Genomic DNA, 14605 nt, shown 5'->3' with positions numbered 1-14605 from the left:
GCCTGGGTGAGGGGCTGATAGGTGTTTGCCGGCTGGTCACAACCCCTTCAGGGTGGAGGTCCCCACTGGGGTGCCTGGCCAGCCTGGATGAGGGGCTCATGGCTGTTTGCAGGCTGGTCAAGCCCCCCCCATGGGGACCCTCACCCCATGGAGGTTTGGCCAGCCTGGGTGAGGGGCTGATGGCTGTTTTCAGGCTGGTCACACCCCCTTTAGGATGGGGGGTCCCCACTGGGGTGCCTGGCCAGTCTGGGTGAGGGGCTGAGGGCCGTTTTCAGGCTGGCCAAGCACCCCCCAGCGTCGGAAGCTCCCAGCCTCTCCTTTTTTTCTTTTTTTTATTCTGGGATTTATTTACCTTCTATAATTGAAACTTTGTAGCCTTAAGTGGAGCTCAGAGCCGGCCAGGGTGGGTGGGAAGCTTGGCTTCCTTCATCACCAGGGGCAACCCAAGCCTCCTGCTCGCTCCAGCTCCGTGGCCACAGCCGGCTGAAAGTAGGTGTCTGGGGTTTATTTATCTTCTATAATTGAAACTTTGTTGCCTTGAGTGGAGCTCAGAGCCGGCCGTGGCAGGCGGGAAGCTTGGCTTCCTCCATCACTGGGGCAACCAAGCCTCCTGCTTGCTCTCCGTGGCTGCCGGCCACCATCTTGGTTGGGTTAATTTGCATATAGTCACTCTGATTGGCTGGTGGGTGTGGCTTAAGGCATAGCAAAGGGATGGTCAATTTGCATGTTTGTCTTTTATTAGTGTAGATAATAGGTAATTATGTTATATATATTTTACCACAATAAGAAGATCACATTGAAAAAACCTGATACACGGCACACATGTTTACGAAAACTCACTGAATTGTACACCTTAAATGGGTGCATTTATTATATGTAAATTAAGCATCAAAAAAGTTGACTTGGAAAAAAATGGTACCATGACAAACCAGGAAGGTTGAAATAAAGTCATAGTGTGGTGGGGAAGTATGATGCAAACTCAATGAAATTTGCTGATGACTAAAATAGAGTTAGACAACATTTCTGACAGACTGAGTTTCACCCTAATGGACAGATGCTCAGGCATGTCCTGCCTCCCTGTGGTGGGGATTCCAGCCCTGGTTGGGCTGTCCAGTCGGGACTTTGCAGAGCCCTGCTCTGCACCTGGCTCCCCTTGGGGGACTTGCCTGGTCCAGCGTGGTCTGTGTGACCGAGTACTCCTCGATGAGCAGGCTGTCCTTGTGGGAGATGAGCAGCCGGAAGATCCTGGCCAGGGAGGAGGAGGGGACCTGGAACTGGAGCATGTTGTGGTGCCTCTCCCTCTGCACGCTGCCCGGGAAGTTCCCCTGGAAGAACTGCTCCACGGGGTTCAGGTCGGGAAGCAAGTCGTCCTTTGGAGATTTGATCTTCATTGTGACGATGTAGCCATCTCCGAACCTATGGACGCCCACCACAGCGTGGTACAGGCCTGTTAGTAGTTGGGTCTAAGGCAGTCTCAAAATCAGGAATAGACTCATCAAACGTATTGGGGATTAGAGGTCACGCTATAAACCGTTTGTGCATGTTTAGAACTAGGAGGAAAAGACCCATGATAGTTCCTGGAGAAATAGTTTGATACTAGATTTTAGAGATTAAATGTCTGATTGTGGCGCAGTGGGTCATCAGACCTATGTCACAGCTTCCTGTGTCCAACTCCTGAGGCATGGATGTTCCTTGCTCCTTTCCCTCTCACATGCTTGCTGAAGTCAAAGGTGTTTTAGCCCCTGCAGAGATCACGGACCTGTCCATGGAGGCATGTAGGACCAGTGCTCATTCAGCTTATTCAGCGGTGGAAAGGCTGCTTGGCCCTTTAAGAGGCTGGCCAGGTGGGAGCAAAGGCTTGGAAAGCAAGCACTTCCCTGTGGAAGCTTCCAAAACCAATGGAGCTGCCAGGGCCAGGTGCTTCCCTCCTCCCTCACCAGGTCACCCAAGGTGGATAAAGAAAGGTCCACAGAGTGTGTGCACAGCTGCTGGCTTCCCTACACGCTTACGTAGGAACCCAGTATAGCCCTGGCAGTTATAACTGCCTTCAGTGTTCCCTCTGTGACCAAGGTTCCTCCCTCCACATAAAGTGCCTCTGCCTTCCAGCTCTGAAAACTGTCCCTCCACATGGGGAAGAGTCCCTCTCACCTGCTCTCCCATGGGGATGGTGAAGAGTGGGAGGAAAGGAGGAGAGAACAGCGGTGTCTCCAGCAGCAGGCACAGGACCTTACCAGCACAGGTCTGGTGACCTCACAGGCAGAAGTCCCCCTAGATGTCTGTGCAGTATCCAAGCTGTAGTTGCTCAAGAAATCATGGCTCAAACATGCAAATGCAGCTAATCTACTAGCCTTTCTCTCAATCATCAACCTGCCCTGATGCAGGTAGGAGTGCCACACACTCCTGTGGGTACATCTCGGCTTAGATAAGGTGGGTTACGTGGTGTTCCTTCACCAACCAACACAGTGACTTTTATATTCCAGGATTTCAAAAAGCATTTGCTAAACAAATGATAACTATAAATCGACCCTTCCTAGTTTATAATGTATATCAGAACTCAAGGGAGCATGGCAGGGCATTATTGGCATAATTTTATTTTAACTGATTATCAGCTTTGCAGAAACCATTATTAATACCACACTATTCACAGCAATGTACCATGGACAATATACTGAAGATTACTGGCATTCCTGGTTTGTTGTATGATACATGGTCATTTCTCAAACCTCAAAACATACAACATTCCAGAAAGGAAAGGTGATTCTTGAGCTGTTTAGTCTCCTATTCCCAAGTTGGTTGTGGGTTCTTATTAAATAGGTCGTTGGTCCTGGATTTGTTGGGACAGGTGGTAGGATAATGAGGCCGTGGTAGTGACTCTCCCTCCTCCCAGCCAAGATATGCCCCCGCCCCAATCAGAATGCTCCAGCTAGAGACTTGGGAGCCTTCAGCCACAGGCACTTAGCCCAGCAGAGAGAGTTTCTCTCAGCACAATGGCTTTCTCTATTTGCTGACGCAGAATGAGGCCTGGCTACACTGGCCTCTGCCTGTGGTGAGGGGGCAGGACCCTCCCAAGTGCAGGTGGAAAGCACAGGGCCTAGTTGACACCCCCTCCCCCAATGAAGGTAACAAAGGGGCCCTCTGCCCCGCCATCTCCTTACTTGTACTTGAGGTGCTGAATGGTACCCAGACACTGAAAGGTGCCCTTCACCATGATGGCCAGCCGGGTACACAGGGCCTCACATTCTTCCATGCTGCGGGGTCGGAGAGAGGAGTGAGGGGTGGGGGACTCCCAGCCACCTGCCTGCTCCACCCCAGCCCCTGGGAATCTCTTGCCTGTGGGACGTGAGGACCACAGCCCTCCCTTCTCTGATGATGCTCACGATGGTGTTCCACAGCATGCGGCGTGCCTGGGGGTCCATGCCTGTGGTGGGCTCATCCTGTGGGGAGGCAGAGGGCAGGGGCCCGGCTTACTGCACCCTCTATGGTTGGCTTCCTCTGAGCATTATCTCTGGCAGACAAGGCACAAGTCACTCCCCAGTGGGGTGAGACCCAGGGTATCTGGGCACAGAGTGTGCAAGGCAGGTGGCAGATTGGGAGAATAAGGACAGATCGTGCCCACCTCTAGCCCATTCCTCGCAGGACTGGGTTAAAGTTGATTAAGGCAAAGGAAAATTACCTTAAAAACAAACAAGCAAATGACAAATCCCCAAACCTTACACATGTTTGCAAGGAGATAGCTTAGGGACTTTTCTGGTTTCCTCCAAGTTCTGAAACCCATGGCCTCATAAACCCCAGATCTTATGAGCACGGGGCCTCCAGCTCCGCGTGAGAGCCACCTGAGCCTCTGGTCAGGTTCTTGTTCCTGTCCAACCCCCAAGCAGACCTTCCCTGGAAGTAGCCCTTTCTGAGCAGATGCCCACACCCCACAAGGGGCTGAACTTCCTGCTGTGAGCCTATGGCCCCACAAGAGACTTCCCAGGAACTCAGAGTGAGAACGTTTCCCCAAGTGCTACACACCAAACACTGAGCTGATTTGCTCAAAATGAACAGTCCAGACAGAAACAGACCACTGCATTTTCTAAATCTGCTGACCCAATCACAGACAGGCATCACTTGGTTCCCACCTTTGGGTCCACCTATCCCCACAGGTCACGGGCCCCTCACCAGCAGCACCAGCGGTGGGCAGCCAATCAGGGCAATGGCTGTGGAGAGTTTCCGCTTATTGCCCCCACTGTAGGTGCCGGCCAGGCGGTCCCCATAGAGAGACAGGCCCAGGCTCTGAATACTCCAGGTTGCCACCTAGGGAAGAGGAAGACAAGCAAACATCTCAGACCTCTACCAATTCAAAGCCTTGGGCTCCTAGATCTCACATATCTAGGACGACAGAGCCACCTACTGGCTCATGTTCTCTGGCACATGCTTTAAGGACCAGGTGTCTTCTTTCCACTCTGTGCCTTAGATTCAGCTTGGTCACTCAGCACCCATTGGGCGCAGCCCCCTGAGAAATGGGCTTCAGCCTTACAAATAGCAGCACCCAGTGTCCCAAAGTATGGCTAGGAGGGAGAGAGGAAGAGTCCCAGTGTCTGTTTAAGAGTGGTGGGTCTCATTGGTTCCACCCCTCCACAGGGTCACATTTGAGGTCTTATGCACCAAATATAAACTTATTGAGCACCCACCGTGAACCAGGCTCTGTTCTAGGCACTGGAGGGTAATGGTAAGCATAGCCATTGATCTTGTACTCACAGATGGAGGTGGTGCAACAATCAAAGTAAACAGAATAATGACAGATTATAACAGTGCTTTGAGGGAACTCTACAGGGAACTATGATGGAGAATAACAGGTGTGTGATGGAGAATAACATGTGCACAGGAATAAAACTAAGGAAGTCCGTGGAGATAAACTCACAATGCTTCTGCCTTGTGCAGTTGTACCTCTGCCTGGAATGTTCTTCCCCCAGATATCCACATGGCCCCTCTCTCAGCTCCTCACGTCTCCACTCAGAGTTCACTTCCTCTGTGAGGTTTTCCCTGGGCCACCCTACCTCAGCGTGCAAACCCAACAGCAACAATTCCTCCCTGCTTTATGGGTGTGGAGAGTTACTGCTTATTGCCTCTGCTGTAGGAGCAATGGATTTTTCATTCACAAATATGCTGTATATTTTATTTACTTATCACCTATTATTATCTGTCCCTCCCACTAGAGTGTAGCTCCATTTTTAACTTTTTATTTGGAATTCTTTCAAATTTATAGGGAAGTGTAAAAATGAGAATAGTACAAAGAACACTCATAAACCCTTTACTCTCTCTTATACACATACACACACTCACACACTTACATACACACATACTCACACACTTACACACACACACACACACACACACACACATGCACACACACACACACACACAATTTTCTCAGACCCAAAGATACATCTTGGCCCTTTGCTCCTGAATACTTCAGAGTCTATTTTCTAAGAATAAGGTTATTCTCATGCATAACCACAATGGAGTTTTTACATGTCAGTAAACTTAGCACTGTTACTATACTATTATCTAATCTTCTGTTCATAGTTCAGTTTTATCAATGGGCCCAATAATATCCTTTACAGCATTATTTTCTCTCCAGTACAAGATGCGTTCTAGTGTCCATTGTGTCTACTTAGCCTCCTGTGATCAGGAACATTTCCATAGCCTTTCTTTACTTTCTTTGTTCTTTATGACTGATTACTTTGAAGATTACAGCCCCTGTATTTTTTAAAAATAAAATGTTCCTCTAGAGTTTATCTGATGTTTCCTCATGGTAAGATGTAGGTTTATACGTTCCCAATCAGAATATTATGTAAGTGAAATTGTGTCCTTCTCAGGATATTGTGTCTGTGGCATGAGATATCCACCTGCCTCTCAGGTAATATTAATTTTGTTCACCCAGTTAAGGTGTTGTCTAATTCCTCCATTGAAAGTGATTATGCTTCCCCCTCTCAACCAATAAGCAATCTATGGAAGATATTTTTTAAAACTACACAAATATCTTGCTTCTTATAAAAAATGTCCGCTATATTTAGCAACCATTAATAATTATTGTTAATCCAATATTTACTATAATCATTGCAAAATGATTTTCCAATTCCATAACTTCCTCCAGTTGTCTATTGGTATTTCACTGTAAGCAAGAACCCTCCATTCTCTCCTGTTTATTTATCTATTTAATAGCATTGACTTACAAATTCCAATCCCCCACCTCAGTGTTTTATAATTTATCGTAGTATTTAATTATTGCGATGTCTAAATTGTTCCATATATGGCCATTGGGAGCCCCTTTAAGATGGCTCCTGTGTACTGTGACATGCCTCTATTGTGTTTTCTTAAGCTCTTCTTTACTCCTGGCATAAGATTTTCCAGGCTCATTCAATACCTAGGCTGTCCCAGACCTGGAATTTGTCATTTGTTTAAAGAGTCATAGTTTCTTCAGCGGGGATGGCATTAGATACCAAAATTTGGGCACAAAATGTGCTCATTGCTACTGGGATATTTTTTCTTCTTAGCTCTTTTAGTTACACATACACAAACATATATGCATATACATACATATGTGCAATATACAGGAACACATGCATGTATGCACAAACTTGTGTATATAAATATTTCATGAGTTTACAGTAATATCTCCAATTCCAATCCATCTTCACAGGGTAACTTCTTGCCTTCCCCTTTTCCATATTTGTATGTCCCTTCTTCCACAGTGAGAACTCTGGCTCCCAACAACATCACCACATTCACTCATTTACTTAACCCTAAAGCACATCTAAGTTGTTTCAGAACGGCTTTGCTCATGCTTCTATAAAAAATAGACTAAAAAGAGCTCAGGATTTGTTTGTAATTTCCCCCCTCTTCTCCACTTAAGACTGAGGCTAAATAGTCAAGTACTGCATCATCAGTTACTTGTATTAGTTCTTTTCCCTCCCCTTCTGCAAATAATATTTATCTTGAAATAAAATTCGGTTAATTTGCTTCAGTTTGCTTTCAGAGTTAGGATTTTCTTTTTGTTTTTATTTTACCCCCTTTCCATTCTTATTTATTTTATTTTTGAATATGTAGGATATTATTAATATGCTCCCAAAAGCCAAAACTATACAAGGAAATATACTCAGAGAAGGGACATTCCCTCCCATTTCCCTTTTACCCATTTCCTTCTTGTCAATGATGAAATTTATTGTTTTCTGGTTTATCCTTTCTACTTGTCAAGATAAACAGACATATGTATGCTTTCTTATTTTTTCTAGTTTCTTACATAAGAAGCATTGTACCTGTACTTTTTTGCACTTTGCTTTTTTTAACTTGAAAATATCTCTTGGAAATAACTTCATACCAGTTCACAGAGATTTTTCTCTTTCTTTCTTTCTTTCTTTCTTTCTTTCTTTCTTTCTTTCTTTCTTTCTTTCTTTCTTTTTCTTTCTGCTGCATAAGACTTTATGGTATGTATAGACTACAAGTTATTCAACCAACATCTTATTGCTGAACAGCTAGGTAATTTCCAATATTTTCCAACTAAAATGCAATAATAACTTTGTGCATATGCATGCTGTATTTTGGGAGGCATACCTGCAGGGTAAATTCCAAGAAGTGAGACTCTGGGTGAAAGGACAAATACATACATTGTTTTGTGAGATATGAGGGCAGGGATATTTTTGTCTGCTTTGTTCATTGTTATACCCCCTCTTCTAGAACAGTACTTGGCACATAGTAGACACTCAGTAAGCATTTGTTGAAGGAATGAATGGATAGCATTCTACAGCTTTTCCACCTCTAAATAACTGCACTCTTATGAGATAGCTTTATATGGTTTACCAAATTCCTAAGTTGCCACAACAAACCATTGTTTACCCTCTCAATTTCCTCTGCTGGTACACCTCGAAGCCGGGCATAAAGGTAAAGGTGTTCTCGCCCTGTGAGCAGGTCATCAATTGCATCAAACTGAGGACAGTAGCCCATACTTTGATGGACTTCAGAAATATTGGTTAAAATACTGCAACAAGAAAAAGCAATTAGCAAGTTTCCTTCAGAGAGAGGGTGAACAGAAAGCCGGGGCTGGAGGAGCTCTGCCAACAGAGTAAGGAAGCTGCCTTTTCTCTTCTCCCACGTTTCTCTTCTCTCAGAACCGTGTACACCACTGAGGAACCAAAGCAGGGGCCCTTGGTTAGAAACTCATGAACTTCAGGAGTTCTGAGCTTTGAATCCAGTCAGATCCTCCCGTTTCCCTGTCTAGGATAAATTCAATACCTGTTACCCAAATGAACTTTGGTTTTGGATTGGATCACTTCATATATTAGTTTAAAAACAAAAGGAAGATCAGGTTTCAGAAACTGAACAGTGATTTTTGATCCCTTTCAGACATTCGGGAAGTAGCTAGAGAAGATACATGCTTCCCAATGAAAGTAAATTTCTCCATCTGTATTTATTGGCAGAGATACAGTCAATGAAAGAGGACCAAATGGATCACCGCCACCCCTTCCCCCCAAACAAGAGGCTGGCAGGGAGGAGAGATGAAGTGAATTAGTTACTGATATATTCTCCCTCACTAGAAAACACATTGCCTTGATGAAAAGTAAACTGTCCTTAGTCTGAACATTTAGGTAATTTCCAATGTTTTCCCTCTTTCTCTTATAGCTTAGGGTCCATGAATAAAGGATGGATGCAATAGCATGGGGCAGAGAGAAGTCATTCACTATGACAGTCTCCCACTGTGACAAAAATAACTCCAGGTATGGCTGGGCCACTAAAAACCACCCAGGGAACCAAGGAGTGTACTTGAAGCTTCTAAACCAGAGAACCCAATCCTGTGTCTTAAACCTATAGTTTCTTTCTAGCTTCCATCTTGGTTTTAACTTCTGAGCATTAGACGATATCTCATCTGGACTATAACTTGAAGTCTTGTGGCAAATCCCATTACATCCTTCTGTCATCCGCACACTGCCTCCCACCAACACTCCTTTTGTTACCATTGTGAAGTCATTTGCTTGACTGTAAGCTAAGCTGGATCTGCAGATGAGAAAGGCCTAGCCATGCTCTCACTCCACCCCTGCCAGTCGCTTTACTCTGGACCCAACAGGGATGACCGGGGAAGGCCTGGGAACCAGAGAAGCCCAGGACTCCCCTGCCCAGTGGACATTTGGCCATTTGAGGATGGCTCTTAGGTGATGAGGCCTCAGTCAGGCAGACATGAGCAGGGCCTAACTCCAAGTCTAAACCAGGGCCTAGAGTTCCGCTGGGCACATCAAATGTGTCTGAGCTCTGCTGTTCAAGGAGCAGCTGGAAAGAGGCAAACAGGTGTGAGCTCCTGGTCTCCATCCTGTGTCTGCAGTCTGTTTACTCACACCTTATTACAAAGAGCAGAAGGCTCCCTCCAGAATCCAAGGACCCATGCCAGTTTTTCCTTGATAAAGTTTCCTTGGCCTGGCAAAACCAAGCATCAGCACAAAAATAGCCAATGCAGAATAAGGCCCTGGAAGGCCCTTGAACCCAACCCCATGTAGAAGTTCTGAGCAAGAATGCTGCAAAATAGGGTTCTCAACCTGGGGCTCAGGGGTGCTGTAGGGCCATAAATGTGCTTTAGGGACCAGTAAATTCCCCAAAAACTCTTTGCAAAAATATGTGGAGGGAGATAATGAGGACATGGTGTACTTTTTATAGAAAGTAAGTGCAAGAGTTCCTCAAATGCTCAAGGGAGTTCATGACACCAAAAAAAGAAAAAATCCCCAACTTAGTGCATCCAGAACTTTCTGAGAATCCATGCAACAGAGGAAACTCCTAACAATCACAATTCAATTCCATTTTCCAGAAGGTCTAAATTTTGGACTTTTTGGACTGTGGTCACTGGGAGGTCCACCCCTCTACACAGATCTTTCAGGCTCTCAGAGTCACCCTCAGACACAGGGTCTGAGCTCACCCTCTCTATGCTGGGACAGGGACACGGTCCAGGACCTATGAGTGATACCCTGGGACATGATGAGTGGGACACTTACCTCTTGCCTGCCACAGTAGCATCGCCTGAGGTTACTGTGGTGTCCCCAGTGAGCATCTTGAAAGTGGTAGTTTTGCCAGCTCCATTCACTCCCAGGAGGCCAAAGCACTGAGGGGGAACACACACAACTGGCCTCACCCTGGAGCCCAAAAGGGTCTGGAGTATCAGGCCCTAGATCAGTGATGGCGAACCTTTTGAGCTCGGCGTGTCAGCATTTTGAAAAACCCTAACTTAACTCTGGTGCCGCGTCACATATAGAAATTTTTTGATATTTGCAACCATAGTAAAACAAAGACTTATATTTTTGATATTTATTTTATATATTTAAATGCCATTTAACAAAGAAAAATCAACCAAAAAATGAGTTCGCGTGTCACCTCTGACACATGAGTCATAGGTTCGCCATCACTGCCCTAGATTAAAGTGTATGGGGAGGTGTGTGTGGGGGGGGGCCTGTTGGGGGGCATTTTAGATCTGTGCTTCCATTAGGAGGCCACTAGCTCCATGTGGTGCAGAATAGTAGAATATGCTCCCTCAAATATGCCACTTTGGCATTAGGATGACCTTGAGCTGAAGGCAATTGAAGAGAAGCAGAGATAAGAAAAGCTTTCGCCCTCCCCCTATTTGCCTAAAAGTAGGACACACATTTACAAGGTGTTTTCCCTCTACTCTCTACTAGTAAAGACAAGTTAATCACTGAAGACAACTTTAGACCCATACCAGGCTGGAGAAGGCACCAGAAGAATCTACATAACAAATTTTACTAACTAGCATTACTTGCCATTAGTTTCCCATATATTTGCCTCCCTACAATCTGCTACCCTGGAAACTCAAAGTCCCTGTCTTTTGTCTTGCCACTTCCCTAAAACTGTATTGTTCCTTTGCTAAGGTGCTAGATAGGCCTAAGTTCTAACCAACCATTGAATCATTTGTTTCCTCATGTACATGTGATGCACATGCTAACAAACCTCTCTTTGTCTTTGTTGTTAGTCTGTCCTTTGTCAGAGCAATTTATGGAGCCCGAGAACTTCGGAAGGTAGTAGGAAAGAGGGTTTTTCCTCCCCTACGGTGGCTACTGAGCACTAAAACTGCTTCTAGTCTGAACTGGTATGTGCTGTAAGTATAAAAGACCTAGATTCTGAAGACCTAGAACAAAACAAAAGAACATAAAATACTTTATATGAATGATATGTTGAAGTGATAATATTTCAGATATATTGGATAAAATAAGTAATTAAGATAAATTTCACCTGTTTTCACCTTTTTCACATGGCTACTAGAACATTTAAAATGACCTGTGGTGACTTGTGTTTTATGTTCACCCGGGAGGTCGGCTTTGGTGGGGAGGGGAGGTGATTCCCGAAGCCCTTTCCAGGGTGACCGGCAGAGTACCCACCTCTCCAGGACGGACTCCCACACACAGCCTGTCCACCGCGGGGCTGGAGGTGCCTGAATAAATCTGCAAGATCAGAGAAACTGGACTGAGGACTGAGAGAGGGTTAGAGCAAGGAAGACAAGACAGAGCAAAGACTGGCTTAAGTGAAAACTACCAACACGAAGAGGTTACAGATTAACAAGGGCATTCAGAGAGGAGCTGTGAGCTCTAGGCATCTTGAAATTGAGCCTGTGTAGAAATTGACCAGAGACAGCTTAGTGAGGCCCTGCATCAGTATCCAATGTTAATACTATGGAAAATTCATTGGAATTCTATGTTCTTGGAAGTCTTGGAAGACTAGTTAAATACAAAGATGACAAGACCACAAAAAATTAGAAAAATGAATCACTAGCCCAAGCCAGTTTTTCTCAGTGGATAGAGCACTGGCCTGGGGACTGAAGGGTCCCAGGTTCAATTCCGGTCAAGGGCATATGCCCAGATTGCGGGCTCCATCTCCGGCCCTGGTCAGGGCATGTGCAGAAGGCAATCAATTGATGTGTCTCTCTCACATTGACATTTCTCTCTTTCTCTGTGTGTGTCTCTCCCCCTCCCTTCCACTCTTCCTAAAAATCAATGAAAATATATCCTTGGGTGAGGATTAACAAAACAAAACAAAAAAAGAAAAACAAATTGCTTTCATAGTCATATCGCTTATTCTACAGAAGGCAAATGACAATGAGGTGCCATCTCGGGGTCCAACTGGCACCTCCAAACTAACACACCTACACCTATTTCCTTACCTTGGTCAGTTCATTTAGACTTAAGATATCAGTTTTATTTCCCCCACTAATAATTCTTTGTCTTTCTTCAGCCACATCATCATCTTCATCCACAATGGGCTCCTTTGTGGGCTCAGCAATCCTAAAGGAAGGACAGGGGACAGGATTGGGCTGGTGCACAGCGTCCTCAGCACCGTCCTCTTCCTCCTGCCTCTTCCCAGACTCTGCCCCCAGCCAGGCTCTCTATCCCCTAAGACTTAAATTCGCGAAAGGACTCCCAACAGAAGAGGCATTAGGCAGAGAGGGCAAGTGCTCGGGCCCAGAGTCAGCCCTGGGTCCTCGGGGCTGCCTTCTGGAAACATGAGCGCCCACGTCAGGATGAGGCAGGGTCTGGGCACGGTTGGCAGCCACCGCTCCTGGCCGGGGGCACTGTCACTCCTCTCCACATTGATGCTGGCTGCACGCAGCTCATATCACCCCATAATACTCCCTTCCTCCCCGGCCCTGTCCCTACTTTCACATCTTTTATTAGCAAAGGGGTCTCCTTTGTCTATTGCCTGCATACAGCGGCACTTTGGATACCCCTTAACCATTATCCTTTGCCATGCTATCGTCCAATTTAAAATGAGTATCTATCTGCTCACTAAATGAGGAACAAATATTAGTGACTGAAACCAATAACATTATATTTTAAATATTTTAAAGTTTAGAGTCGTCACAAATTCTTTTGTGCCGATTTTAATGTTTTTCTTCTTCTTTTGTTATTCAGAGCAAGCCAGGCTTTGAGAATGTAAACACCATCATGGTGTGGGGCTCATGAGGGAAAAGGCGGCCATGTGGATGTAGAGCCAAGTCCCTGGGCGTTGGCACCCTCAGGGCAGCGGCATGGACGTACCATCGGGTGAGGAAGAAATGGTGCTGGATGAGGAGGGTCAGGAGGAAATACACCGCCCCTTCTGCCGCCATGGCAACCAGGTTCTTCCCAATGAGGTCCCATTGGAATGGATTTGGAGACTTCTTCTCACCTGCGGACAGAGGCCACCGGAAAGCAACAGGAATTAAGCCCACTCTGCCGCCCCAGCGCCCCCTAAACACCTGGTTTCAACACTCGGCTCAGCTAGACCAGCCCTTATGCAAGGAATCAAGCAAGAGCCGAACACAAGTCTCATCCTGACTCCTCAAGTCAGAGTAGGGAAAAGTGGAGCCCGCCTTCCCCCCTCCTGTGGCTCCTCAGCCAGGAAACAGGCTTCCTGGCCCTGATCCCTTCTGGGCAGCAGGACAACCCAACCAAACCAGGTGTCTGACCCCCACCAACTCCACCGCCTCCCACCCAAGGCTGGATCGGAACTCCTGCTTCAGCCCTCCCGCCTCAAAGGATCCAGGGCCATGCTCGCCTGGCCTACTGCCACCCACCAAACCGGGCATAGACGTCTGTCACAGCCTGGCTCAGTGCCAGGTCAATGAGGCCCCGGCCCAGGCAGAAGTGGGGGAAGATAATGAGCAGCTTCCTCAGCAGGGCATTGAACCTGAGCAGCGTCTGAAACACAGCAAAGCAGGGCAGTCAGGAATAGGGCCAAGCCCACGTGCCCTCCTGAGCAGGGTGGGCCTGGGGCGGGACTGCAGACGGAGGGGCCAGGCAGCCAGACTGTCTGAGGAGGGGTTTGTGGAGCAGACAGGAACATACAGAAACACTCACAGAGGTGTCTCTTGGGGAGCCTCACAGGCAGCCCTTGGGGAGCTCTCTGTGGCCTCACTTTGAAATTACACAAGCCCTCCATGGCATTTGCTACCAGGAGAGGCAGCGGCTGGGAATGTGGCCCAGGCGCTCGCCTGTGGTACAGCTGTGAGCCATCTCGCATCCCAGGGACTGAGGCTCTCTCACCTCCTCTATGGTAGCTCAGCTTAGACCAAAGGGGAGAGGGTCCTGGGAGCATCTCCCTGCTCTGCCTCTCCGCTCCCACAGGACAGCGATGGGCTGTGTGCAGATGCCGCCAGCACTAGAGAAGGCAGAGACTCTCTGGTGCCTGTGTTGAGTTGGGGGACTTGTTTCCAGGTGATCGGATTGTGCCTGCTGCCTCGGCCTCCAAGTGTGAGCAGAGTCTCCCCCAAGCAGGCAGAGGGGACACGGAGGAGGTGAGGCCGAAGAGGCCACTGCTGCCCACTTGCCTGGCCTGTACCTACTGCGCAGCCTCCCCCAGCCCCCCACAGCTCCCGAAAGGCACTCTGCTCTTCGGCCTGTGGGCCTTTGCACTTGCAGCTTCTGTTAACCATCGCTATGGGCAGGAAAGAACGCCCTCTTCACAAAGCTGGCTCCAATAACCCCTCCTCTCATCAGCCTTTCCAGATTCCCATAGTAAAATACCTACTCCTCGCTCATACTTTCCACATTGCCAGGGTTAATTATGTTTTCCCTGACTACTTTCTCCCTAGTCAGTG

At 47.0% G+C, this 14605-nt stretch overlaps 1 protein-coding gene across 1 annotated transcript in view; it reads right to left on the bottom strand.

The window, feature by feature from the left end:
• The window catches only part of ABCA4 (ATP binding cassette subfamily A member 4), a 127540-nt gene that overhangs the window by 3700 nt on the left and 109235 nt on the right, over positions 1 to 14605 (bottom strand). Inside the window, 10 exon segments of the mRNA XM_006098098.3 lie at positions 1167 to 1416; positions 3156 to 3248; positions 3331 to 3434; positions 4162 to 4296; positions 7879 to 8020; positions 10017 to 10123; positions 11412 to 11474; positions 12191 to 12311; positions 13065 to 13194; positions 13583 to 13706. Of these exon segments, the coding sequence (XP_006098160.1) occupies positions 1167 to 1416; positions 3156 to 3248; positions 3331 to 3434; positions 4162 to 4296; positions 7879 to 8020; positions 10017 to 10123; positions 11412 to 11474; positions 12191 to 12311; positions 13065 to 13194; positions 13583 to 13706 (1269 nt within the window).

Source organism: Myotis lucifugus, unplaced genomic scaffold (genome assembly GCF_000147115.1).
Source record: "Myotis lucifugus unplaced genomic scaffold, Myoluc2.0 scaffold_220, whole genome shotgun sequence".
NCBI lineage: Eukaryota > Metazoa > Chordata > Mammalia > Chiroptera > Vespertilionidae > Myotis > Myotis lucifugus.
The sequence above is the reverse complement of the archived record's forward strand: the minus strand, read 5'-3'. Positions and strand labels throughout refer to the sequence as shown.